The sequence below is a fragment of the Falco peregrinus genome, chromosome 5 (assembly GCF_023634155.1).
Source record: "Falco peregrinus isolate bFalPer1 chromosome 5, bFalPer1.pri, whole genome shotgun sequence".
NCBI lineage: Eukaryota > Metazoa > Chordata > Aves > Falconiformes > Falconidae > Falco > Falco peregrinus.
The window spans coordinates 11,632,513-11,659,465 of record NC_073725.1 but is presented as its reverse complement, the minus strand read 5'-3'; the positions used below and the strand labels follow the sequence as shown (position 1 = coordinate 11,659,465).

At 36.9% G+C, this 26,953-nt stretch overlaps 1 protein-coding gene across 7 annotated transcripts in view; it reads left to right on the top strand.

Annotated features, from left to right (window-relative positions):
* NEK10 (NIMA related kinase 10) overlaps positions 1-26,953 on the top strand; it is a 116,107-nt gene that overhangs the window by 53,672 nt on the left and 35,482 nt on the right. For 6 of the 7 annotated variants that reach the window (XR_008747639.1, XM_055806949.1, XM_055806951.1 and 3 more), the window contains 5 exons: positions 8,814-8,943; positions 9,548-9,618; positions 14,942-15,155; positions 25,289-25,472; positions 25,561-25,647. Coding sequence is in view for 6 of the 7 variants with exons in the window: in XM_055806949.1 (XP_055662924.1) it covers positions 8,814-8,943; positions 9,548-9,618; positions 14,942-15,155; positions 25,289-25,472; positions 25,561-25,647 (686 nt within the window). In the remaining variant the exon portion in view is untranslated. Of the gene's footprint in view, positions 1-8,813; positions 8,944-9,547; positions 9,619-14,941; positions 15,156-25,288; positions 25,522-25,560; positions 25,648-26,953 lie in introns of all 7 variants that reach the window. The other variant, XM_055806952.1, reaches the window with a different exon arrangement.

Here is a 26,953-nt window from a genome sequence, read left to right as displayed (position 1 = left end):
TGCATATGTGCTGAAAGAAAGCAGAAAGTCAGTGATTTCTCTAAATTGATAATCAACAGCAATGTACAATGTAGCTGAGAGCTACAGCGGTCTATTACTGGGATCTTGTTTGTACACATTTCTCAGTGTGCATTAATATTTCAGATCAGATAGAGACAGACTACACAACCTTACTGTTTGCAGTGAAAGGTGTCCTTCCACATCAAACCAGCATTTTTTTTTTTAAATTTTAATAAAAACCGAAGGGAGGTATTATCATGTAGTTTGCTGTATCCCACAATTATTAGTGGCCTGTCACTGATCTCATATTGGTTTTGCCTCGCTATAGACTAAATTATATGAGAGGGATTTTTCTGGGCAGAGACAGGCAATGCTTGAACTAGAAAATGAAACTGTTGAGATTACACTGCTGAGAGAGCAATTATACATGTGAAAGTTACCCCTCTTAGCTGACTTCACCCATTTTAAAATTACGTTCCCCACCTGGTGGCAAGAGGATTTATTACACTGTAAAACTGCAAACTGAAGGTAGTAAATTTCTTCTCTACTCCCATACATTTTAAAAAATGGTGGAGATGATGAATTTTTCTGTAGGCATCAGCAGAGGTTTAGGATGCCTAAAAAGGTGTCTTTTGTGAAGAAGAAATTATATATATAATATTTTACAAAAATATTTAACATAATTTGTAATGAGAAAAATGTATACAAGTTAAAAGACAATGTAATAAATTATTTTAGAATTACTTGGCAATACACTTCAAAATGGAAAACTGTGAAGGCAAATTTTTTAACTAGTGATTGAAAATCCTCTTCCAGCTTCATCACTCAAGGGATAGACAGAATATCCCCAAAAGGCTCATGTTGAATTCTTCTTGTAGTTGAGAAATGCAAATAGCTTTCAGCAATGTTCACAGAATATCTTTATTCAAACTGTCAGTTTTGTGGCTCCTGTTTCTTCTTCCTTTGCCTTTAGTGGTAATTATAAAGCTATAATACCGAATGTGTATCTGTAGCTTACAGCAAACTATGCAGAGAAAAATTGTGACAAGGAGCAACTGCTTTCCTGTTTTTCTTTTTCACTCCTTTGGGATGACGCTGATGGTGAGCAGCTTCTTCTCCCCCCGGCCTTATCTTTTTTCTTCCTTTTTTCTGTGATTCAGAGGACTGATGATAGAGTAGATCTGTGTTTTTTCATACTGGTCTCCAAACACTCACAGATTACCCTGCAGTAGTTTAGTAAAAGGAAAAGAGGCAACCTGGTTCATAGAAACCTAGAAATGGTGTCCAAACAGAAGCGTATCCTTGATTTTCTCATTCTTTGAACTGAAATTGGTGGTCTTGGCCCTTTTCTGAGAATATAGACAGTAATTGAAACAAGAGAGATTCTAACTTGAAATAAGGCAATTTTTTTTTTCGCCACTGTAACAGTCAAATGTAGAACAGGCTGCCCAGAGAGGCTGTGCAGTCTTTACTTCTGAAGGTTTTCAAGACACTGCTGGATAAATCCCTGGTCAGAGAACAGCAGTCTCATTTTTATAGTGAATTGTGGCAATTCTTTTCCCAGCTGCTCCTTAAGCAGAGGTTCTGCATGGAGAGGCTCCTCTGGTCTGCCCTCACTCCTTGCTTATCGGGAACAGATAAGGGTGCAGAGGAGGTCTGGTTCTTAAGTGGACACTGGTTTGCGGTGTCGATCCCTTTTGCAGTATGCACATTGATTATTGCCTAACCAAGGCCTGGGCCAGGGACCCCCTCTTGAGGGGTCCGCCCCATCCTTGGCCTCTTCCCCTGATCCTAGTATTTTCCTCTAATACCACCACCAATGTACTATTTACTCTTTCCTTTTGACTATCTCTATTTCTATCTGCAATCCCAGGAACATCCAACAACTTTCCCCAATCTCGAGCATCATTTCCTTGTAATTTTTGTAATTTTATTTTAATATAATCTGAGGACTGCCCCACAAATAGAGGAGCTAATTGATTTTGCCCCTCTTCTGATTAAGGATCAATATTTGTATATTTGCAGGCTGCCTCCTTCATTCTGTTCGGGAAATCTGTGGAGGACTCTTTTCTGTCTTGCCTAACCTCATACGATTTAGACATGTTTATTGCTTTAAGGCATAGCATTTCTAATTCCTAACAAAATCCATTCCTGATACTGAGTCAAAAGTTGCTTGGGTCTGTTAATATTCGTGTCCCAGTTCAGATCAACGGAGGGGAAATGATGCTCCACAGTTCCTCGTAAAGTTCATGCGTTAACCTGAGCTTCCACATGTATTCTAGCTGCTTGACAAGTCATCTCCTCCTCAGTACTGTCAGACAAAACCTGCATTATTGCCTCTGTATCTTTCCAGTCTGGATCCTGTGTTTTAACCATAATTTCAAAAGCACTACCGACCTTCTTGGGATTATCCCTGTAATTTCCAGTGGTTGCTTTCCAATTATTCAAGTCTGTTATTGAAAACAGGACCCTCGCTGTAATGCGTCCTTCATTTCCCACAACCTGGTGGAGGGGAGCATGTACAACTTCCCCTTGTTTGGCCTGCATCAACCTGCTGTTGGGCTAAAAACTTCTGCTCCCAGTCCTAGTCCGCTCTCCTGATGATTACCCATTACTGCTTCCCCTGCTTCCCCAGGCCCATTGTCTCTAGGTCTCAAATGTCTCTCAGGAGCAGTCACTGATTCAATATCCTCCTCCTCCTTTTGTTCACATAATTTTAAACATCTCTGTCCTATACTACAAGCAGAGCAGCACCTTTTCAAAGGCCTGTTCTTATCCTTTTCCAAAGCCAAGACCTGAAGAATCACTGGGAGGTAAATTAATATCACACTCTTTTTGCCATTCAGAATGGTTCTTTAAAGTGAAAAACATATCAGCATGTAAAACTTCATCCCATTTCTTTTCTTGTCTTAAAAACAACATCAACTGTAACATAATTCAAAGTGCCGTTCATTGGCCATTTCCCCCTGTCATCCAGTTTATACAATGGCCACCACTGATTACAGTATTTAATTAGGATGCTTTTAGTTACATTTTCCCCAGAATCACCCCCTATTTGTTTTCTTTAAAATACCTGCTTTAGACTGACTAATGCCAATTTTCTTTTAGCATGCTTAAAATTTTGTAACAATATACATGTATATAAATATATTCAGATGTTCAGAGTACGCTATACCAGACAGAAATATACATATCTACTCTAGTATGTCAAGCAGAAATTTTACCAAACAGATTGTTTTCAGGAGAGCCCTCAATAACCCAACCCAGCACAACTTTGACCTTGACTTCTGGGCAGGTATCCCAGACCAGGAAGAATGCCTTACATCTTTCCAGGGGAACTTTGCTTTGGAGCCTTCAGTCTGGGGATTGGAGGTCTTACCCTGAGAATCCCTCTGTGCTGGCTGGAATTCCTGCGATCCCACAGATCCACTGATGCTCAATAGCAGTGTCCCACTTGGGTTGCTGGAAAATGATACCATAAAATCGGTCACAGAGAAAAACCCTCTAAGACTCGATTTGAAGTTTTAGAAGGTAGGCATTCTTTATTACAGCACTGGGAGCATGGGGGAATGTTTCCTCCGAGTGTGCTCACCAAGTTACTCGAGGGTACACATTGTATACAGCAGAATACTTGCACATTCGTAGTGTATTACATATACATTTTCATTCACGTACAGGATTGGTTACAACTTTCTCACTTCTAATGCAAACAAGTGTGCACCCTCAGATAGCACTACTGAAGTTTTTATTAAGTATGCATACCCCCCAAGCATGGGTTTGCCCTCTATCAGGAAGGTGGTGGTGGGTGCTATTTGCGTCAGAGGTCACAATCTCCCACTGCCACAATTACCTTTGTCCTACTTTCAACCAATTTTCTGTGGGTTGCAACACCTTATCAGCTTGCCTCCTCTTGCGGCCAGAACTTTCTCATTTGGAGGCTTTTTTCTGCATAATTTAGATAATGGTGTTCATATAATTATCTGCTCTTTGTTTCCCAAGGTTGGTTCCCTTGATTAGAAGTCCTTTCATTCATCAGTTCTGATGACATGAGAGTCAGCTTGACCTAAACTTTGTGCAGAGATTTGTTTAACACAGAGCTAAACACTAAAGCAGGGTTTGGTAATTTGGGAGTTTAGACATTTTGTTCCTTATATAGCAGAAGTCTTTCAGCATAATCCTGAACATATCAAAAGGTTAAAGTCTTTTGATGAGCCAGCAACCTTCTCTTAAGAGAATAGTTTGACATAAATGTATATACAGTGGTATCTATATAGTGGCATCAGTGGAGAGATGATGTAAATCCCATCCTCTGGTGTGTGTAAGTTCTGCCAGCAACTAAAAAGGCTATCCATTGCCAGCAAGTATTATTTTATAGGTATCTTCACAAAGATGCCTGAAGCTAATAGAAGCTGCACAGAGTCTTTTAGTATTTGGCACAAAAAATAATAATAAAAAAAGTTTATCAGTATATAGCAAACTTTCCTACTGTCCTGTCTCCAACAGTGGCAAGAAATCAATATCGAAGGGAAGAAAGAGTGGGATAAGCATATTAGATACTTTGCTAGCCTACAAATATTTCCAGCTTGGGTTGCGTCCTGAACTAGGTATGGTTTCTAGGCGTGAGTGTTTGTATAACCACCACCAACTGCAGGAATCTCCATCAAACTTTAAATAATTAGTTGGAGGAATGATAAAGACTAAAAGCAATAACTCTGTTATAGTTAAAATCTTCTGCAGTAGTTTATGCTTCTTATTATTTTACTATTTGTTTATAACCATCACCTCTTCTGGGAGTTAGTCTTGAAGAATCACTCTTATTTTAATTAATACATAACTGTCTAGTTGAATTCATGTCTCATTTGACAATACTCCTCATACTGTAAGGTGACATATACAACCTTGTTCTTAGACCTGTCAGAAGCATGTGGATAAACCAGATAACACTGTACTAAGACAACTCACGAGTGATTTACCGAAGTTCTGTGCAGCTTGGGAAATCCCATGTAAATTCAGCCTGATAGTATTGACAATACTTCTTAGAAGCTTTAGAAGATCTAGAAAATTAACGCTGTTTTGAAAAATGGCTTTCTTTCAGCTCCTCCCTTCCTCCCCCTCCAAATTCAGGACTTCTTCCTTCATTTTGGAACTTCTAGCCGCTAATAACTATTGTGAACATGAGCTAATCCAGTGAGGATAGTAATCTTTCATATAAGTATGTGCTAGCAGATTCAGACTGAGACAGTAAATTTCTGTAAAAAGTATTCATAAGTGACATGACAAAATAACATAAATGAGCAAAATTATAAATGAACGCTTGATTGCAAAAATATCTCCAAGACCATGTAGAGATGATTTGGTGAAATGTGTTCAGTGTTTTACAAGTAGCACAGATATTGACAAAATCTGATTTTTTTTCTTTTTTTCTCTTTTTAAATTCCTAATTAAACATGTGGGATAGCATGGAAAGCTATCTTTATTTAAAATACCTGATTAATTTTGTAGAAGTAGTTCAGAAGGAAAAAAACCCAGATAACTCTTGGGATTAAGCAATGGCTTAAATTCAAGACTCATGTTAAGGCTGTTGGCATGGAAGACTTATTAAATATAAAGGCAACACTGATATGTTGAGCAAGAGTGACCTTTCTGAGAAATACTTATAAAACTGACTGTTTGAGGATGCTGAGAATTTGGAATATTATTCTGTGGATACATTTATGTGTCTTCCATTTAGAAGAATTTAGCCTTGCTTTTGCTATGGATGTTTGTTTAGTGAAGGACTTTCCTATAGTAAACATAATGCTGCTGAAGTAAGCTTTTTCAGCTTGAATATGTAATTTGGAAATAAGCAGTGATTTGTAGACCTAGAGGAATACTGTGGTGATTATCTTGAATATGTTAGCTGCAAGAATTAAATGACTAATTGTATAAGTATCTGCTGCCTCTTTTAATATCGAAGACTCTGGATATCGTAGAGTATAGCATCAGTACTGCTGCTTCGCTGCAGTATGATCAGCCCTTGGAGCAATGGAAATGCAATTTATCAGCTCTTAGAGTTTCTCCCTTTATGTATTTTATTTTGACACTGAATGCATTTTATGATGTGGACATCTGTTTGCTAAAAATTCAATTAGTGCCACCGTCCTATTTTAGTCAATTGAGATCTCTTAATCTAAGAAACGAAGAATCCTGCCTTTACGAATATACCAGAAAAAGGTGATACCAATGCTACGTTTTAAAATTTATTTTCAGTGTTTGTGGCTAAGACTTATTTTATAGGGGTTTTATGGAATAAAATGCAGAGTCTGGTTCTAGTAATTCTTTCTGGTCTTGACCAGACAGTGACAGTTTATACACAGTTGTCAACTCACTTAGACAAACCATATGTACTCCCACCACCCTCCTGTTTGTGGGTGCCAGTGTACAGGAGCAGAACTGGGTACTTTCTCTGCTTGGCATCCCTCAACAGTGTGGATCCAAAAGATGCAACTCGGCTGCAGAACTGTTTTGCTAGTCAACAAGTACTGTACCCCACCCACATTTCTAACTAGCAGATGGTGAGGCAAGCCTGTAGAACATGGTGAGGGATTTTACTACATCTCTGAAAAGTAAATAAATAATATTTGAAAATTCTATTTTAAAATCTAAATTACAGAATTAATTAGCCATGCAAGCATAGCATCGAATAAGTATAGGATTTTATATAAAACTTTCATGGTCATCTTAGATAAGTATAACTTCAGTAGTTTGCAGTACTTCTTAAGCATGAGACAGTATTGAAGGTATTGTGCATCCTAATGATCTAAATATTGGACACTTCTGACTAAAGGATTAGGTATGTGTTTAGAACATGAAGTCTTTCATCAACTTCCAGCTATTATGCATTTGTGTGAAACCATGCTAAAACTACAATCCTGTCAGCACTGTATTCTTCCTGTGATTCCCAAATCATAGTAGTAACAAATAATTTTTTCCTATTCATCAGCCTAATGGGCTGCTGTTTGCTCTGGACATCAAGTTAGGTTCTTCCCTGCTATTCATGAATACAAGATTCTGCAGGCCAGATCATGGTTGTTTCTGCTTTTCTCCTGATTGTATTCAGCTAATTCTTTCTGTGACTGCTATGCAACTTTTTGCATACTTATACAGATTTTGGCTTGCATAATCTTAGTATGGGATTTGAATATTCTTTAGTTATTTCAAAATAATATTGTAAAACTTTATGTCTCTTTATGCATGAAATTTATCACTGGAATGAAAGATTGTAAAATTCAAGTCAGATTCGTTTTTCTGAATAGGAGCATGCTTAGAACTTATACTAAGACAGGGGCTTTGCCTTATTGAGCTCACCATCTATATGGTAATTTGTAATACTGGTGTTTGCTCTAACAGACACATTTAATACATAATAATGAAATTTCCACGAAGTCCACTGATGAGTTAGTGTCACAGTGAGTAATAAAGGCAGTCTAATTACAGAAATAGTGTTTTGTTCTAACATGATATTCAACATCCTGTATTCCCCTCTATGGTTGCATGTACTGGCAGCAGCAAAACTCAAGGAAAATTGCTCATTAGTTTTCACCTAGGAATCTGTATCTTGCTTGATTAATTTTACCAGAAATGTGTGACCTGTCTGTGTCTCTCACTTCCCCACAGTGACATCTGTTCTAACTTTCTGTTCTGTTAAGATCACTTAATTTCTCTTCAGCATAATAATTTGTCTAAGGGACCTCATCCCATTTATTTTAAAAATCTGTTTTCTGCACTTTGTGCATATCAGCAGCACACTTTCTATCACTATACTTTACCCAGACTATATCATTAATTGAATTTATACAGCGCCTCTCAGTTCCAAAATAAGGTATTTTACCAAAGGTATCTGTAGTATAATCATGAAGTTCATACAGTGGTTCCAAATTCTAAGCTGAAAGGAAAACAGGTGGGTTTTCAAGTTGATTTTATGGATGAGTCAAGTATTTTTTATATCTCTGAATAATTACAGAGAGAAGATGCTAAGTGAAAAAAAACCACATTATGTGATATGACCTTTACTTACTGCTAAGACTTGAACTCCAGCATCAGAATATCCCTATTAAAGTAAATTATTATCATCCCGGTTTATGAAAAGTGCTGAGGAAATTAACAGAAGGAAGTGGAGTCTGCTTTGTGCTGAGTCAAAACTGAAATTACTGCCTTCTTCCATTTGCTTTAAATGGATCTTTACAATGGATTTTTTTTTTTTTTTATTGTCATTGGCTGGCTGTTGAGTATCCATGTGGCATCTTCATAGGGAATGTATTACAGTAGTTTTCAGAGGATGAAAATGATACAATAAGTAAAGTTTGATTACTCACATTAATAGCAAAATCATACCAATTAGCATTCTAAATATAGGAATCTTATTAAATTCTTTCTGGTATCTGAGTTACTAGAGGGTGTGATAAAATAATCTGTTCTCTAGTTGATTTTATTGAAATGCCATTATTGTAAACAAGTTCTGAACGCTGTAGTTAATTTGTATCCATTAAGTCCAAAGACATTACAACATGAAATTAGTGGAAAGGACAAGAACAAATAAACCTCCAGTGTTGTGAGAAGAACTGTGGTAGAAGTGGAAAAGCTATTAATTGTATTTCCACTTAAGAATTTGTGTGGTAAAGGAAGTAATTGCAACCTTTTGAATGTAATTGTGTGTGCTCTGAAAATACGTTGTAGTGACTAACTAAATATTGGGTGGTTTAACAAAAAAAAAAGCAAGCCTACTTCTAGGTGGATTAATTAAACACTTGTGGGTTGCATTGCTTTTTACTTAGCCCTGAAGTTGTAAAGAGTGAGCCGTATGGAGAGAAGGCTGATGTCTGGGCTGCAGGATGCATCCTTTATCAGATGGCAACTCTGAACCCACCGTTTTACAGCACCAATATGCTCTCCTTGGCAGCTAAGGTATCTGAATTTGCCAAATCAACCTACCAATTATTTCTGCATGTGTTCACTAGATCCATGAGAATTTCTCTTTAAGGTTATAGAAACATAATGTGCTCTCTGGTCTGATGTGTGAATAAGCACATTTATCGTTGTATGGATTGCTGCCTTGCCACTGTAATTACAAAAATTGCTTCTAAGTGTTAATATATTATTACCTCTCAGACTAATACATTTTTATCATTTTATTTGTTGTTAGGACCTTTAGATATACAAAATTTCTTGGTGTACTATAATATTGGATTTTTTTATAGCATAGCGTATTACACCTTAGGATGTGATCATAAATAAAACTAAATAATTGTTTGGATGTTGGGTTTTTTAATGTTTCCCTTACCCAGGTATTGTAGCCCTTTGATCTACAGTGATTATGTACGTTAATGTAGATCCCTGATTAGAAGTGATATTCTGCATTAGAAGATGTGTTCTAAGTTGTTTTGCAACTTAAAAACTGATGATGTAATACCCATCAGGTTGTTTCAAGGAACAATACTTATCCTAGGGGATCTTCAAATGAATAATGGAATATTTTTCTTCAGCTAACTGTAGATTATTTATTTTGCAGATAGTAGGGGCTGCGTATGAACCTGTGCCAGAAGGACTGTACTCTGAAAAAGTATCATTTACTATTAAGAGGTAATCACTCATCTGGTTTTATTTCGACAAGCTGCTGAAAAGATGGGGGTTTTTGTATGTTTCCAGCAGTAGTAATCTGACAGTTTGCTGACTTTAGCAACTGCCAGTATTTGTCCCTGAATATTAAGTATGTTCTGATTTAAAATAAAACAGAGGTATCTCTTTACCCTGCTAATCATATATGCAATATAGTTGTATACATGCAACTGGAAAACTTATGCCACTATACTCAGCACATTTGTCCAAGCCATTATAGGCTTTATAATCAGTACTGAAGTTTAAGAATAGCAGTGCTGTAGTTAATTGCCTACACGTAAATTTTCCCCCTCATGAAAATACAGCATTTTGAGTAATTTTCAAGTGCAGTTTATGGTCAAGGAAGTAACCCTTTTGCAACATATTATTTGTAGATCACTGTGTGATCCCATTCATAGTTTTATGTGTTTATTTGACTGATAGAAATATGTTTCCCACTACCTTCTAATCATGTTAACAGGATAGCAGAGATAATACAGTAATGGAGGAAAAGATGAGCCTCTATTTGTTCCACTCACTCATCACATATTTCTCTTAGCTATGGTTACATCTTCCCGGTGATAATGTGTAAGACAAATTATAGAGAGTAAATTGGTGCACTTCTATGAGATTTAGCTCCCTTGATTTTTCCATTTTAGAAAAACTCCACTTAGCACAAACCCCCCTTTTCTTTCTCACTCAGCTGTTGAATTCCATCTAAAAAGCACTTTACTGTACAAAGACTGTAACTTCGTTATACTGTGTTTTATTGTACAAAAAGGTTTATGTTATTTAAAGACCTTCAAGATGAAGGACAACAATGGAGAGGATAAAAGCTAATAAAATTAACATTTAAGAGGTCCTGAAATGAATTTAGTATGTTAAATACTTACATATATTTGTAGTTAGAATAACTGGCTTTATTAATTAATTGCATGCTATTTAAGAATAATAATCTCAAATAAATGCATCCAGAAAATATCTTCCAGTCACATCAGATCACTGTTGATATGTACTACATTCTCTTAAAATTGTAAACACATTTTTTTCGGTGATTTTGTTAAAGTTATCTGGGTCACTGGCCCTCTGTCTTGTCCTTTTCCTTCCTGATAATGATGAGAAACTGTAATAGGAAGTTTTTGAGGGTTTTTCTAAGGCTAGCTATTGGGTTACTTGTGGTTGTGTAGGTTTTGTGGCTGAATTAAACAGGTTCATTGCAAGTCCCATATTATCATGAGACTGGCTGCTATGGAGGCTAAATGGTTTGATTAGATCATTAAAATAGGTATTTGCATGAAAATATTAAGTTTTCCAGTTTTTCTATCACATAAGAAAATTTCTCCTTATTTTAATAGCAGTTGGAAGCATAAATTGTTTTTTTAAAAATCATTCTTTTACTATGGGTTAATCCTTAGATGAAATACTACTTTTGGGTTTTTGCTTATGCTTTGTGAGATACTTAGAAAGAAAAAAGAACATTAAAGAAAAACAGTAATAATGAGATTTTACTTATAATATAGATGAGGAAACATTAACAGAATTGAAGAAGTTATTTCCAAGTGACTGAAGTATAACACATATTCAAAGATGAATGTGATAAACACAAAAAATATTTATTGATAATGATTAGAGAAAACGTTAAAAGCTTCATTTTGCAACTGTAAATTTGCATTAGTATTATCATTATTCAGTATTGTTATTACTAAAATACATGGATTTTAATAAAATGGCTTAAGCTATAAAAGAAAGATCTAGAATCTTAATCATCAAAGAGTTGTTTAGTCATAAATCGTTTATTTCTAGATGCATGGGAAATTGATTTAGGACTTATCAGAAATCTTTTATAGCTCGCATTGTTCTTGGAAATTTTGACCAATTTCAGTGGATTAAAATAAGAACTTAAAAAGCAAAAAACATTTCTTAAGGGTGAAAAACTTACATGTGTTTACAGGAAATATATAATTGTGAATAAAACAGATTAACAAAGTTATAAAAATTAATGGGAGAAATAAAAGGATTTGAGCAAATTTAAACAAAAAAGATTAAAATCAAGAAGTTCAAGTAATATAAAATATTTTCAAAACTGCTACTTTACATGCAGTTATGTTTATTTAGAAAGCTGCAGTTTTAGAAATAATAAAACCATTCTGTGACATTTTCTTTAAAGAAGAGCGTTGGGTTAATCTTCAGCTGGTCAATAGTACTCTGCAGGGCAAAGTAAATGATCAGGTTCACTGGACTTAACAGATTTAAGACAGTTTATGGGACATGCAGAACTGTCCCTATCAGCTTTTATGTCCTACATTATGTACAAAATATTCTGAGGACTTAAAAATAGATGTGACAGTATATTATTACTGTTACTAAAGAGCTACCTAGGGTGCCTGAAAGAAGAACCATAGAACTGTAAAGTAATTTAGGTTGGAAGGCATCCCTGGAGGTCAGCTAGTCCATCTGCTCAAAACAGATACAATTACATCTTATTGCTCACTGCTCAGGGTCTTGTCTAACAGAGTTCTGGTCTTGAAGACAGAAATCCAACAACTTCTCTGGGCCCTCTTTAGTGCTAGTCTGCCCTTGTGATTAAAAGTAGTAGTAGCAGGAATAGTAATAATAGTAATAATCCTTATATTTAATCAGACTTTCCTGTGTTCTAACTTGTGTCTATTGCCTCTTGCCCTATCGCTGTGCACCTCTGAGAAGGATCTGGTTCCATCTTTTCTGTACCCTCACATTATGTAGATAACAGTCAGATCTCTGTGTAGGTGGCCCAGGTCCTAACACCAGCCCTACCCCACATATCAGCTGATCCCTGTAATCTGGTGTTCACAAACCTTTTGAGAATGCATGTCATCCAATCAACTAGGTCATTAATAAAGACATTAAACAGTACTGGCACAGTATCAGTCATTGGAAGGTGCTACTTTCAGCCACCAGCTAGACTTTGTACTGCTGATGACATCTCTTTGAGACAGGAAGTTGAGCCAATTATCTCCTGCCTTTTAGGCCTGTGGGTACTGGGAGACACTGTGTCAAAGGGATTGCTAACATAACGCTACTCACAGCATATACTGCTCTCCTCTTGTCCACAGAGCCAGTAGTCTCTTACAGAACAATCAGGCTAGCCAGGTATGACTGCTGTTTGGTAAATCATCCTGGCTGTTCCCAGTTGCCTTCTTGTCCTTTGTGTGCTTAGAAATTACTTCCAGGGGAATTTGCTCTATTATTTTCCCAGGGACTGAGGTGAAGCTGACTGGCTAGTGCCTTCCTAGATTCTCCCTCTTGCTCTTCTTGGATATGCATGTGATATTCAACTTTTTCCAGTCTTGGGGAACCTCCCTCTGATCCTTTCAGACATGACGGATAGTGGCATTGACCAGTTGCATCAGCACCCTCAGGCTCATCTCATCTGCTCCCATGGGCTTGTGTATATCCAATTGGCTTAAATGCTTTCATTGTATTTTTTTCTGCTGTGTGGTAATGCTTCATTCTCATGGATTCTACAGGTAGGCACAGAGATCTGAAACACCTAAGGCCAAAGTTTCCCAGTGGAAACGGAACCAAAAAAGGCATTGAGTGCACCAGCCTTTTCCATGTACTTTGTTACTAGGTTGCATAGTGGGTCCACATTTTCCTTAGCCTTTCTTTTGTTGTCAGAAGGTCTTGCTTCTTCCTTCCACATCCATTGCTGGTTTCAGCTCCAGCTGAGCTTTGGCTTTCCTGACTCCATCCCTGCTTCCTATATGCAGCAGTTCTTGTGCTTTGAGTTGTCCCTGAAGATTAGTTAGGCTCTCCCAAGCTTTCCCTTTGCCTTCCAGGGCAGCCTTCCATGAGATTCTACCAGGAAGATCCCTGAACAGAGTGAATTCTGCTCTTCTGAAGTCCTGTGTTGTAACTATCCAATCTGTCTTTCTCACTTCTCTCAGGATTTTGAACTCCAGTTTGATGGTTGCTGTAGATGAGGCTGCTCTTGATCTTCACATCCCTTCATATCCTTGTTTGTGAGGAACAGGTCTGGCAGATCACCTTTGCTTGTTAGCTTCTGAATCAGCTGCACCAAGGAATTGTCATCAACAGATTCCAGAAATCTCCTGATTGCTGCACTCAGCTGTATACTCCATCAGCAGATATCAGGGCGGTTAATAGGTGCCATGAGTATGAGTGTGTGCCATCATGAAGCTTCCTCCATCTGTCCCACAAAAGCTTCATTGACTTCCTATTTGTTTTTGAGTGGTTTGCAGCAGGCGTGTACCACAGTGTCACCATGTTGGTGTGTTCCTATGATCTTTACCCCTAAGCTCTTGACTACACGCAGCCAGGTGCTGGACTGCAGGTTGCATCCACCCTGACTTGAGCCTTTCCCCTGCACTGGATGAATTGAGAACACCACCTCAGCCCTCTGCCCTTCACATTTGACCAGTGCTCTGTAGTCACTTTCAGTGTGTTCAGGTAGAGTCACTCATACCCGTATGAATCAGCAGTAAGGCATAATAGCCCAATGGCCAGGTGAGTCTTGGTAGTGTCTCCACAATGTCCTGAATCCAAGCACCTCACAAGCAATAGGGTTCACAATCACCAAATCAGGTGGTTGCCTTGTTCCCTCAGTCTCAAATGACTTGTCATCTGCTGCTTCTTATTTGTGATGTGAATACTTGAATCCGATTCACCTGGCTCTGATGTGTCCTCTCTTAGTCTTGTTCTTTCTCACCGGTTCCTAGGCTACTATATCTGTTCTGTAATTGTTTATCAGTAGTCAGAGGAAAAACCTTCCTTCCACTGGCAGAAGTCACAAGTCTCCAGATTACCTCCTCTTAGTAGCCTCCATCCACTGCTCCTTTGAGGGTAATCTCTAGATTTCCCCCCTTTGTATTGTTTGGGGGTCTCATCTCTGCAAAGATCTTGTCATTCTCCTGCAAATCCTCCTGACAGTACACTCATCGCCTTCACAGCTGCTTTGTCCAGCGGTGCAGCACCATGACAGAGCACAGTCCCCACAACGGAGACCAATGTCTCCTACAACCCCAGGAAGAGGCACCAGGCACTCCCTAGTGTGTCAGGCAGCAGCCCCCCACTGCAGTTCTGTCTGGGTCAGTGCTGAGGATAATTGTTCCGGCTGATGCCAGAGACTGTGCTCTGTGGTGTGGCAACACCAAGGCTGCACAGTGTCAAACTGTCCCATGCAGGCCTGAGCAGAGGGCTGGTCACCATGACTTGGTAAATACCAGATACCAGCAGAGGAATGCAGTGGTAGTAAACAGTTTTTTAGAAAGAAGTAATTAGCTTTCATTAGAGAATGGTCTTTCTGTAGATGCTTGACTCCTGATGCAGAAGCACGTCCAGACATAGTGGAGGTCAGCTCGCTGCTGTCTGATGTGATGATGAAATACCTGGATGCTTTATCCACCTCCCATCTCATGTTGGAGAAGAAACTGGATCGGGAGAGGAGACGAACCCAGAGGTACTTCATGGAGGCTAATCGAAATGCAGTAACTTATCACCATCAGCTTTCCGTTTTATCACAAGTAAGTATATGTATTAGGCTTTATTTTTTCTTATCATTGTTTGCCATTTCCAAGAAAATAAGGTACAACAAAGCAGAAAATAAATAAAGATGAAAAGACTCATCCTCTTAGGACATTTTTCCATGCAGGCTCTTTAATTTATTTTTAACAAGGTATTAATTCATTTTTTGTGGACATGCTTATGCAGGAAAAATAACAGTATCTTAAAAGCCAATATCATTCTGTGTTGGAAAATGGCATTGTTATGGAGGTGCTTGCAGTTTTGATAGTATCTGATAATGTTTAATTATTACTGCACTCTAGTGAGTCGTTTGTGAATAGGAGAATATACACTTGGCTAGGGTGGAACAAATGGATAATCTTCTGTATGCTTCACAAACAATGACACCTAGAAAATGGAACCTACACAGGTATAATTTTTAATTATAGATTGCTAAATAAAGAACAGTGATGCTGTTAAAGTATTTGCTCATGCTTTCTTGCTGCCTGATAAAGTTCTGCAGAAATACTTCTTAAAATTCTTCCATTTGCTTCAGGCTGTATTTTAAGCACTCTTTATGAAGAACATTGGTATTTTAAATAATGAACCAAACTTGTATATGCTCTCAGAGAATTTACTTAAAAAAATACAAGGACAATGTTTTTGTGTAGTAAAAGCTCTCTGTGAAAATTATTTTTACGGTAATTATGAAGCAGTTATAATTTGCACGGCTATTGTATCTCTCTTAGATTCTTTTTGTCAGGGCTCAGGAGTTTGCACTGGAGAACCTCTGTGTAGGAAAAAGATTTTCAGGAACACCTGGTCCCACGCTCAGGGATTTTTTTTTTTTTTTAAATATGTTTGTCTTCATCACCTTCCTGCCCAAACATGACTTGTAGAAATTGTTTATAATTTTTTTTAGTAGTTTTTTTACCTATCAGTCCAAGATCATTATCTGTTTTATACAATTTTTTTTCAATAAAAAGGATGCCAAAACCTTCAAGATAAACCTTAACAAACCGCTGTAATTTGAAATGTAAACACTACTGAGATGAAGGAAAGATACAGAATAGGATTTATAACTTAAAACAGTAAGAGCAATTATTTTTCATGTTTTTTGAGTTTTCTTACCCTACACATTTGGAAGCTTGTTGTATGTTGTTATTTTTTCGTATCTTGCTATAGTTGTTCTTAAAAGCTATAGTTACAGTGCATAACTGTGATGAAATTTGCAAAAAAATGTACTACGGATGGAAAGCTGCTTGATTTGGGATTTCAATGCAGTTATCCTATCTTTGAGAGAAAAGTGACCTATTCAGGCATTTGTAAGGTATGCTAGAACTAATAGTTTTACACTGAAGTTAGAGTACTTCTGTTTTGTATAAATACTTGGAAAATACACCTACATAACAAACGAGAAGGAAAATTCCTCTGTATTTGGGGGGATAAGGGCTGGTCTTCTCAAGGAAGGAATACTGTAATTCTAGTTCCACTCCAATGGATATTTTATTATGTATATTAAAAGAACAACAGGAGGATCTGACAAAGATCCAGAACACTGCAGAAGCTGAGGGGAGTATGGCTCGGTAGTGATATGTGGAAGACCTAATTGTGTGTCCATGCTGTACAAAAGATAGAACAAATCAGGCTAGGATCTTTCAAATTTCAGAGGAGTGCTACAAGGCTTAGAAAGAGAAGGAGCAATAACATGGCTTGTTGAGGTAATGAAGGAAAATTTTAGGAAGTTGGAAGATTTCTAATAAGGAGAATAATTATTCCTGAAAAGTGTGACTTTTGACAAAAAGGAAATATTCTGACTAAAAGTACTGGGAAGAATTTCAAGCAGCTGTTCATGAAATAAAAACTATGTGAGGTATGGACAACCTAATTCATCTCAGTCAAGGCCCCATCAATTCCACAGCCAAGTAATTTGTCATTTTTTCATGGTGTCAGAGAATTCAGTGTTTCTGCCACGTAGTTCAGTGTTTTGTTGAAGCCAGCTATCTTATGCTTTGTTTTCTCTCTGCTAAAATATACTTATGGCCTTCTTTTTCATCCCGGTTGTGTCGTATTGTGAACGTTTCTGAAATAAAGAACGTACTTTCTGTCCTGGTTTATGGAACTAAGCACAGAGATTTTTTGGAGCCAGAGTGGCATCTGTTTTATAAGTAGTTTGACCGGTATGGAAGCTGATAAGTAGGCAATTGAAAGGCAGGTCTGTAGATGATGTAGAAGTGTAGTTGCCTGGTCTGGCAAGTATAGCATAAAATCCATACTTTAAAATAATGTTAGTAAAGAAAATCATTATCAGCTCCCCACATAAATTTTTGTCTTTCCTTGTTTTGCATAGAAATTGTTGATGTAAGAACAGAAGCAGATGTAGAGATGAAAGGTCTCTAATAAGAGTTAGTGTGCTCAGTTCTGAAAGGTTAAGGTTGCTGATGTAACACAGGGTACAGAGGACCCAAACAAGTAATAACAACAGTGGTAAGTATCTCCCACATAGTACCTTTCATTTCAAGGTGGTCAACATTATATTTTCATGCTTTGGGTAGGAAAAAGTGGAGAGGAAGAAGGTAGTTTGTGTAAAGTCACCAAACAGACCAGTGGTAAGGCTGAGTTTTTTGTGTTCCAAGCCAAATCCGAGTGTCAAAACAGTAGTTTATTTAATGAATATTTTCCTTTAAAGAGATGAGTAGTCAAATAGTAATTTGATTACTTTTTTGAGGTATATAGATTTGAAAAAAATTAGATATTATTTTGGCTGTTTGCAAAAAGCTGAAAATAAGTAACTTCTATTACTTAGGAAACATAAGTTTGATTACGTGGGCATCATCCATTGTTTCATTTACTGCATATATTTTAACTCAGAAATAATGCTTTGAAGCCCTTGATAAGACAGCATGTTCACATACTGTTTGAAATATAAATAGAACAATGTTTTTCTCCTTGCCAGATTTTTAAATGTAAAATATCACCATACCTGAAACAATATAGAATGATGAATATTGAGATCTGTCTATATTTTGAATGTGGGAGAGAAAACTGTGAGCTTTATAATCAGAGTCTGTCAGCTAAAAATATATAAGAAAATATGAGCCATTTGCACCTCCTGCTGCTCTCAGAGAATGTATTAAAAATGGGCAGATGTGAAAGACTACCTGGCTGATCAGAATAACTTCCTTTTCTCAAATCCTGAAGTTCTGATCTGTGCATATGGCACGTGTTCTGTCACATTCTTTCTCTACACCAGGTTTTTGTAATAATGTGTTTGTGAATTTAAGCTTATTTTAATTTTTGTATTAATAATGTCCCTAGAATACACATTTTATTTTTAAATCCATATATGCAAATCCATGTATTCAAATGTAGTTCCCAATTATGCAGAGTAATGTGAGACTAAGATGCTTAGATAATGGAAAAGTAGGTTCAACTTTTGCTTCTGAGTGTAGTGCAATTCTATGGAGTGGCTCCACATCCACTGTTTTTCAGGGCTAATAGGGTGTCAGAAGTCATTAACAGTCTGAACTGTCTGAGCAAGTCACAGCTTGGTCTCAGCTGGTACATTTAGGTCACCATTAGCTGCGTGCTTTGTCCTAAATGTCCAAATGCATGAGAATGCTTATTAGCAAGGTTGCTCTCTGCATCTTCCTGTTTTTGCATTTGAACTGGTAAGTCTTCTCCTAACCCAGCAGGCTGAAAAGCATGGCATAGAGACCATCTTGATAGGACTTTTAGCTGCAGGTCAATACTGGCCCTCCCAGACCTGGATCTGCAGGTATCAAGGTATTACACTTCTGGTGGACTAAGATGCTACTGCTAGGAGACATATTCTGATTCATATTCTGCTTACAGGCAGCTTGGTTACAGCCTGTGCTAAGAAACTTGCCTGCCTCTCTCTTGCAGAAGCAGTTCAAGTATTTATTGGCTAAGAGTAGTGAAAGAAGCAGTATAGCTGTTTTCAGACAGGGCTAAAGAGCCTGGCCAGACCTGAAATAGCTGATGCAGTTTCCTGTCTTCCATCTGCGGCATAAACCTTCATAATCTACCTGTAGATAATTAAAAGTAGATTGTATTATGTCTTTTCTAAATTGGTTTGGAAACATTAATGTTGTATTTAAAGTCTTGAGAAACACTGGGATGTCTTTATATGTCCCTTCTATCACTAAGTCCCTAATGTAAATAACTGTGAAGCATTTTGTAGGAATACCTGTAAATACAGAGCATGATACAGCTGCCACTCTTCGTTATCCACAAGAATGGATTTTCTTTATCCCAATCTTCTTCATCCGCTGGGATGCGTGGCCAAGAAGGGAAGGATTAAACGTTATGGTTTAAGAAACCTTACTTTTGTAACCACCCTGCAGGCTACTAGCAACTCTTGTAATTAAAAGCTACCATCAATTTACCCAAGTTTTTAGAAGAAATGAGGACAGGGTCACAGCTATCTGAAAGGCAAAAACCCCACAAAATGATTTAACTGTGTTTTCACTGAGTCATTTCCCCCATACCCAAGGTCAGTTCTGCACTATTGGCAGTTGTCTCACTATAATCAGTTAGTTTCTGAGCATCACCACATGCATTACAAAGTACTGCTTAATTAGCTATTCAATTGGAATTAATATATTTTTTTTTGTTAACTCAGAACAAGACATAAAGATTGGATTAATATTAATTTTAATTTATTTTCTTCTTTCTGTTTAGCTATATGTTTTGGTCAATTCAGCCAATAAATGCCTAACTTTTTTTTTCTTAAAACAACTGTGAATGCAGGAATTGCTTTTGTATTGGTTGAAGCAAAGAGTATGTTTGGTTCTAAAACACTTAGAATGCAACAGGTTATTAATATTGCAATTTACATTAGGTTAGAATATTAAATTCCTATTTTTATTAAAATTATTATTAAAAAAGTTTTAAAAAATGTTATTGAAAATTGGGTGATAGTGCCTGTCTGTACAGTGCTGTAATCCATTCCCATTGCTTTGGAAAAGAGTGAGGACTCAGAATGTCATGAAAGCTGAGCATTCCACAAATTTCTTTCTTCTGCCCTTCACTCCATTCATTTTCTTCTGACGCCATTCTGTTTCAGTGTTTATATAGCAGGTACTGGGATTACAGTTTAGGGGTTAGAAATGTTAGTGTGATAAGAAGGAACTAGCCTTTTTAGATTGATACTATTTATGCTTGGAGAATAAAAGAATATGCAAAAACTTTTGCAGGTAAAATATTTTTGAGAGTTGCTGAATTAGGAAATAGTCACAGCCAAGTTAATACCTGTGAAAATGGGTGATCAAACTATTAATGACAAATCCATAATGTATTGAATTCAGCTTCAATTTGTTAGCACATCATAGTACTCTAATAGAATTAGAGAATATAAGGCAGGAAGAGTTGTCAGAGATTACTTGTCCACCTCCAAGCCTTAGAGCTACCTGTCACTCCTGACACTCCTTGTGTTTGACCAGTCAGTCATAAAAATGTCAAGTGATAGAAAGTCTCTCCCCAGGCAAACTATGCCAAATTAGGGAACAGTTTGGAACCAGCAGAAATGCAAAAACTGTCTTTACAGTCAGAATTGCATGTATGCATGAGTCTTGGTTTTTTTCCATCTGAAGATAACATCTGGAAAACCATGAGGATGCCTGAAGCACTGTCAGAAGATAATTGGAAATCCTGAGCATACCCATAGCACGTATACATGATGCTATATACTGTATCTGCAGTTAGTCTGATGCTTTCAGAAGATGTTGGTCATGCTTTGTATGCCTGACAGAGTAGATGTGTTATATATGTCTTGTTTCCAGGAGATATTAGATGAACAAATGCATGTGCACATACGGGATGTAAATGACACTTGAAATTTTCAGACCCACTCTTAGATGTCATATAAGTGCTCTGAGAGCACTAAGTCCAAAATATCTCCAGAATGCTGCATTTACTGAGCACATGCAAACCTGGTACATAGCGTATGAACACTTATATTTCTCTGCACGATCCCAGATCGATGCAATAGTTGGACACTTAATTACTGTTAGGTGGTCTTAACATTTAACCTGAATTTTACTTGCTACAGCTTGTGCTGCTTACTTTTTGTCCTCCCCACAGCTGAAATAGGTAGGAGTTATTTCTTTTATCTTATATATTGTATCTCCCCTTTGTATTATTTTTTCCTTTGGGCTGAATGATCAAATTTCAGCAGTCTTACATTGTAAGTCATGTTTTGTAGACCTCTAATTTTTCTTATTTCTCCCCTTGCCTGCCTCTCTACGTTTTTAAGGATAGTGTTCAAAACTGGACTCATTTACTCCAGCCAAGAACCATATTGGTACCAAGTAGAAAGGCTACGGTGCTCTTAGGGATGATTGCCTTCTGTATACATCCTACTATGATGTTTACCTTTTCCTAACAACATGGTATCATTGAGTCATATTCTGTTTCTAAGCCACCAAAACCCGCATATCTTTTCCTGCAGAGCTGCCACCTGACCAGTCCTTCCCCAGTCTGTGCATTTGTACAGTTGTTTTTCTCTGCTCGTAGAACTTTGCATTCTCCATATTTAAACTTCATCAGTTCTTTAAGTTTCTCCAGTTTCTCAAAACTTTCTTTGACACCTATCGTCACTTGCATTGACACAACTCTGTGTATGATGTATATGCTGTAATATGATAGATGATGTGAATGTATCACACTCTAGGCACATTTAATAGGCATTCTATCTATCCCATTATGCAGATTATCATTATAATTCAGTGAAAACATTGAATGACTTTGGAGCAAGGTGAGAAGCCATTCTGAAAAACTATGCTTGTTACCCAGTCTCAATTTAAAAAGCACTCGAAGTAGTTACCAAGTTGAGAACAAGTTTTATGGTCAATTATACAGCCAACTGATTGTGATTTTTGTCTAGGTTACACTTCCCTAGCTTTCTTGTAAGATATCATAAGAAACATTGTCAAAAGCCTTACTAAAACAATTATAAATGACAGTTCCTTCTTGTTCCTAATGCACAAAAGCTGTTACTTTGTTACAGAAATAAATATGTTGGTTTAGTATGTTTTTTCTTCCTGACAATTTCATGTTACCTGTTACTCATTTTATTGCTATCTTGTAGTTTTTACAAATAATTTTATAGTGGAAGTAGTTCTATTTTTTTTCTGAAATAAAAATTAAATTGACTAGTATAATTCTGTAATTACTTGTCTCTAATAAAGAAGATTAAACACTGTTTGCAAATGCCACTAAGGAGCTCTATATTTCTTGAAGGCAGAAAAGTTGATTCTTCAGGATAGCAATATGGCAAAATGGAGCTAAACAAAAGAGCAATATTATTTTTAAGAGTAGCTAAATCTTTTTTTTTTTTTTTTTTTTTAATTTTGACAGTGTTAATTCCTGTTTATAAAAGATTAGATTCCTGTTGGAGCTCAAAAAGACCAGTTTAAATTTCACTTCTCCAAAAATGAAGTGTATCTGATTTTATAGTGGTAGTGCTGACCAGTGAAGAGAGAGAATAGTGCAAGTATACAGATGTGGATGAAGTGTCTCAGCTTGTAGACAAAGGTTTTTCTTTATGGCTGGGACACAGATTTCAAGTGTTTCTAGAGACGCTTTTGCTCAGTCACAAAAGAAGATGAATCCTGGAAGAAAATTTAATTGGTTCAGGATTTGAATATATTTTGCACAGGAACTCTTTTCCCCTTAGATTTCTTTTTGAAATGTGTTTGTTTATACTAAAGGCAGATTTTCTGTCAACGAAGGTGGCAAACAATCTGATCGTGGGGAAACTGAGGCAGTATTTTATTACGAAAATGTAATAATATAATGGATCAACTGATGAAGCCTCCAGAAAGATTTGTAAAATACTGGACTCGAAAATCAAGTGTGTACGTATGAGCACAGTTCAAATGAATGTGTATCAACCTAACTCATGTTTGAGTGTTTGTGATGTTTTGAATATCCCCTTGTTTCACAGGTTTCTTAAAAAGCTAAGTATCTGTCTTTCTGCTTATCTGAACGAAGTCTCTCCAAGACTCTGAGGCATAGAAATGGTTGTTTCAAGGTGTTGGAGAAAACTTTCTCCATGCTTTTCTCACAAAATTATGTTCTTTATCTCCTTATATCTTTATGTAGGTCCTTACTGTCCCACTCCAATGCTGAGCAGAAGTAGCATTGAACTCACATGCCAGGCTCCTCCAGTTGGGATACTTTTGTCCTCCTAAATTAGTCAGGTGGCCTACTCAAAAAAGAAACAACAGTATATTATCTCACTTTTGAAAATCATTAGCTATTGTCTAGGTAGGGCAAAATATATCACAGGAAATTTATTTGTTACTCTCAGATCAGTGATGAAATACTGTAGTTCTGTATGTTCAGGTATTATGTAAATGAACCAGATTTTATTTTATAGACAGGTTATAGCTTTACAATTTATAGAACTGCTTTAAGGCTTTAGGATATGTTTCACTGATCTCTGAACAGTTTCTGTAGCAGGTCTGATGACTATTTTTGTCATGAGAGCTACAGAATTCAGTTCATGCATTTCAAACAGGTTTCCTTTTTTGATGTGGCAGTTAGATCTGACACCAATTGCTAACAGCATGACTTTCTGATCTTCTTCCCCCTTAGCTCCACCTGATTTACAAGTTATTGTTAACAATTGGTCATTTGAGTGTAAGGCTCAGTACTGGCGATGTCGAAAGGAGATTTAAGTTTGAAATCTCCATGCGGTTTGACCCTTCTGTCTCTTTACTTTGTTTTCTTTTATGTGGAACAGGTGAATTGGTTCTTTTCAAGGGCACAGTGAGCATGCATATATATGCCATGACTAGGCTGCTCTCTGTAAGTGAGCTTGAGAGTCATTGCTAGTGGTTGCCGTGCTGTGCTACACTGAAGTCACTGCTATCGTGGCATCTTGGGCATAAGCTCAGTCCAATACTTAAGTATAAAATGATCTTTTCCCAGCCAAATCTAAAGAGAAAAGCTTGAAAAACCATCTTGTACAAGTTAAGTTAGAGTTTTGGAAATGGAACAAAAAATGGGGAGGTGATTGAAGCAGACCATTGCACGGGCAGTGGTATAGTCAGTGCTCAGGGTGCAGCTAGGTTTCTGAAGGAGGAAAGGTTTCTAGTGCACCCATTCTGCTGTGTCCCAATAAGATCAAAATACTTCATGGGAAAAAAATTGGAAGAACAGTCTTAGATACAGGCCAAATTGTCTTGGACACGCTTGGTAAGAATATAAGTAGTGAAGAATGTATTATCTCCTGATACTACTTTAACATTAAAGACACTGATTTGTTAAATTGGATGTATTTATATATCTCCTGTTCTCCTTTATTGCACTTTGCTCTGACAAGATAGAGTGAAAATAAGCATGAAATTATTCACTCACAACAGAAATAATATGAGAAGACTTGGAACAATATATAATGAGATCAAAACCCTAGTCTGCCTTCAAAATATGTTGCATTAAAATAGAATCAACAACAGGGATCAGGGATCTCTTCTTTCCAGAAAAGCTATAAACATTGACAGCAGCAAAGGCAGAATTTTATACTCATTAAAGAACCCCATGCTACAGACAAGATTCAGTACTGAAATGGTACAGGCAAATGATTTATATTCCATGTTTTGATTTTCTTTGTTAATGCCATTCAGCATTTGGTCTGTTCAGCCTTGGGGAGTCTCTCTGGCATCACACCATACCAAGTTCACTTCATATTTTGCTACCATCTTGACTATTGTGCAGGTTTTGCGTTGTCCAGAACTGGTCTGCTGTGTATTATCTAAGCTGGAAGAGAGTAAATCTCCCATTGCTTGTATCTGAGAACCCGCTATCTTTGTCCAGTCTTTTGTTTTTTTGTGTTGTTCAGTGTTTCTTTCTGAACTGGTATTTGTTTTAGTTTTTTCACTTTTGGTGCTTGTTGTGAAAAGACCTTCATCAAGAACAAAGATGCCTTTTATGTAAAGGCTAGAAATAATTTGATTAGATTTTTAAAAGTTTTGCTCTAGATTTAGAAACAGTGACTGAACCAGGTTTCACATAGTTCTGGACTATTTTTATGTGTGTCTATACACAAGTGACACTTTTTCGTTTGCAGATTTTCTGATGAGTGCTGGATAAGGACAGTCAACACCTTTTTGTTCTTTGTTGTCAGAAAAATTACAAGAAATTGAGTCTTCATAGCAGCAGCAGTGAAGCAGCCAGCTGCAAAAGGGAGTTTTCAGAAAATACTGGCCTTCTATCTGGAAGCTGTCAATCTGCATGTGGAAGAGATGAGGAAAAAAAATATGAAGAAATCCTTATAGAGGATCATGGCACTTTACACAACTCTGAGAAAGGTAGTCATTAGAAAAAGAAGCATCAGGAGTATTATTATGCTGGTCAGAGGTAGGTAAAAAGCTACTTTGCTTTCATTTTTATGTGCAGATATGTTCTCTGAATTTGATGATGAGCTGGACATACTGGACAACTCCAGCAGCTCCAGTTCAAGTCACTTGAAAGAGTCTGCTATTGGTAAGATTCCTTAAGGATGAGGTGTGCGCTACTTTCTAACAGAAAAATAGTTGTCTATTCCAAAATACTGCGCTATTTCATGGTTTATTGCAAGTTCACTGTCTGTTGTGGTTCCTAAGTAAAGAAAAATAAAATAATTGTGCCTGTGGCAGCTGATTCCAGTATAATACATTTTGCATCACGTAGTCTTTGTGTAGCTTGTCTCCATATTTGCAGTAATGGCTACGAAAACTGGAATATTATTGGGCAACTTGACAAAGGCTTTTTCTATATTTGAAGCATAAGATAAGTAGTGTTGGTAAGAAACAAATGGAAGAGAGTATGAAAACTTTTGTCTCAGTAATAATAATGCTATGCATATGAAGAAATGGAGTGCCCTGTTGGAGGGTGTAAAAAAGAATGTTGAAAGAGGTAAGCTTTAGCTGTCTGCATGATTTGACTGAATGGAATTGAAGGAATGCTTAATGACTAGACTTGAATTAGGAAGGGGTTGTGTGACAAAACTGTTATTTCTGCCTGTAGTTATTTATGGTAATCAGATAGGAAAGCACTAGCTGTGTTGGGTGTTATCTTAAGTAATAGTTTTTGGATTATATTCTAAATCTGAAAAAAAGAGGAAAAAAAAAAAAAGACATGTAACCACTGTGAGCTACTTGCTAAATTATGAGCTACCATGATCTACCTATTAAATAGGATGGAGTTCTGGTCAGGGAAAATCAAAGAGCATTTTATACTAGAAGAAAAAGATTGATAGTAGTTGTTTGAAGATTAACAAATGTTATTGTTGCAAGGTCCCAGCCTTCAAAAAATGTGGAATTATACTACTTTATGTTTGTAGTCCTATTTGCTAGCCGGATTTCCTTCAAATTTTGGCCCAGGTATTGAAGAAATGTAACTGCTTTTAACTGAAACATCTAACCGTTAATAAATGATCTGATAATTCTACTTTAAATCCATTAATATGATTTGGTAATGGTAACCAGATAGTCTGCCATTCTAAAGGCTGGAGGACCAGTGGCTAGCCAGCTCTGAGTTTATTATCAAAGTTTTTTTTAAAAAATAATAATTACAGAAAAACTCTTTTTCTGTGTTACTTCCCTATGCTAAGGGAGTAAAGAGGAGGTTACAGGGTACAGGGAAGTCTAATCTGACTGTGGGAGGGGGCTGCATGGAAGGAAACCCTTGAGGAAAAGCAGCCTGTGGAGACAATATTCTATTTTGTTGTTTATACTGAAGAATAACACGTTGTGTGTCTCCCAGAAGTGTAATTGTTTGTTGGCTAGTTCAGCATTGTACACAGACATTT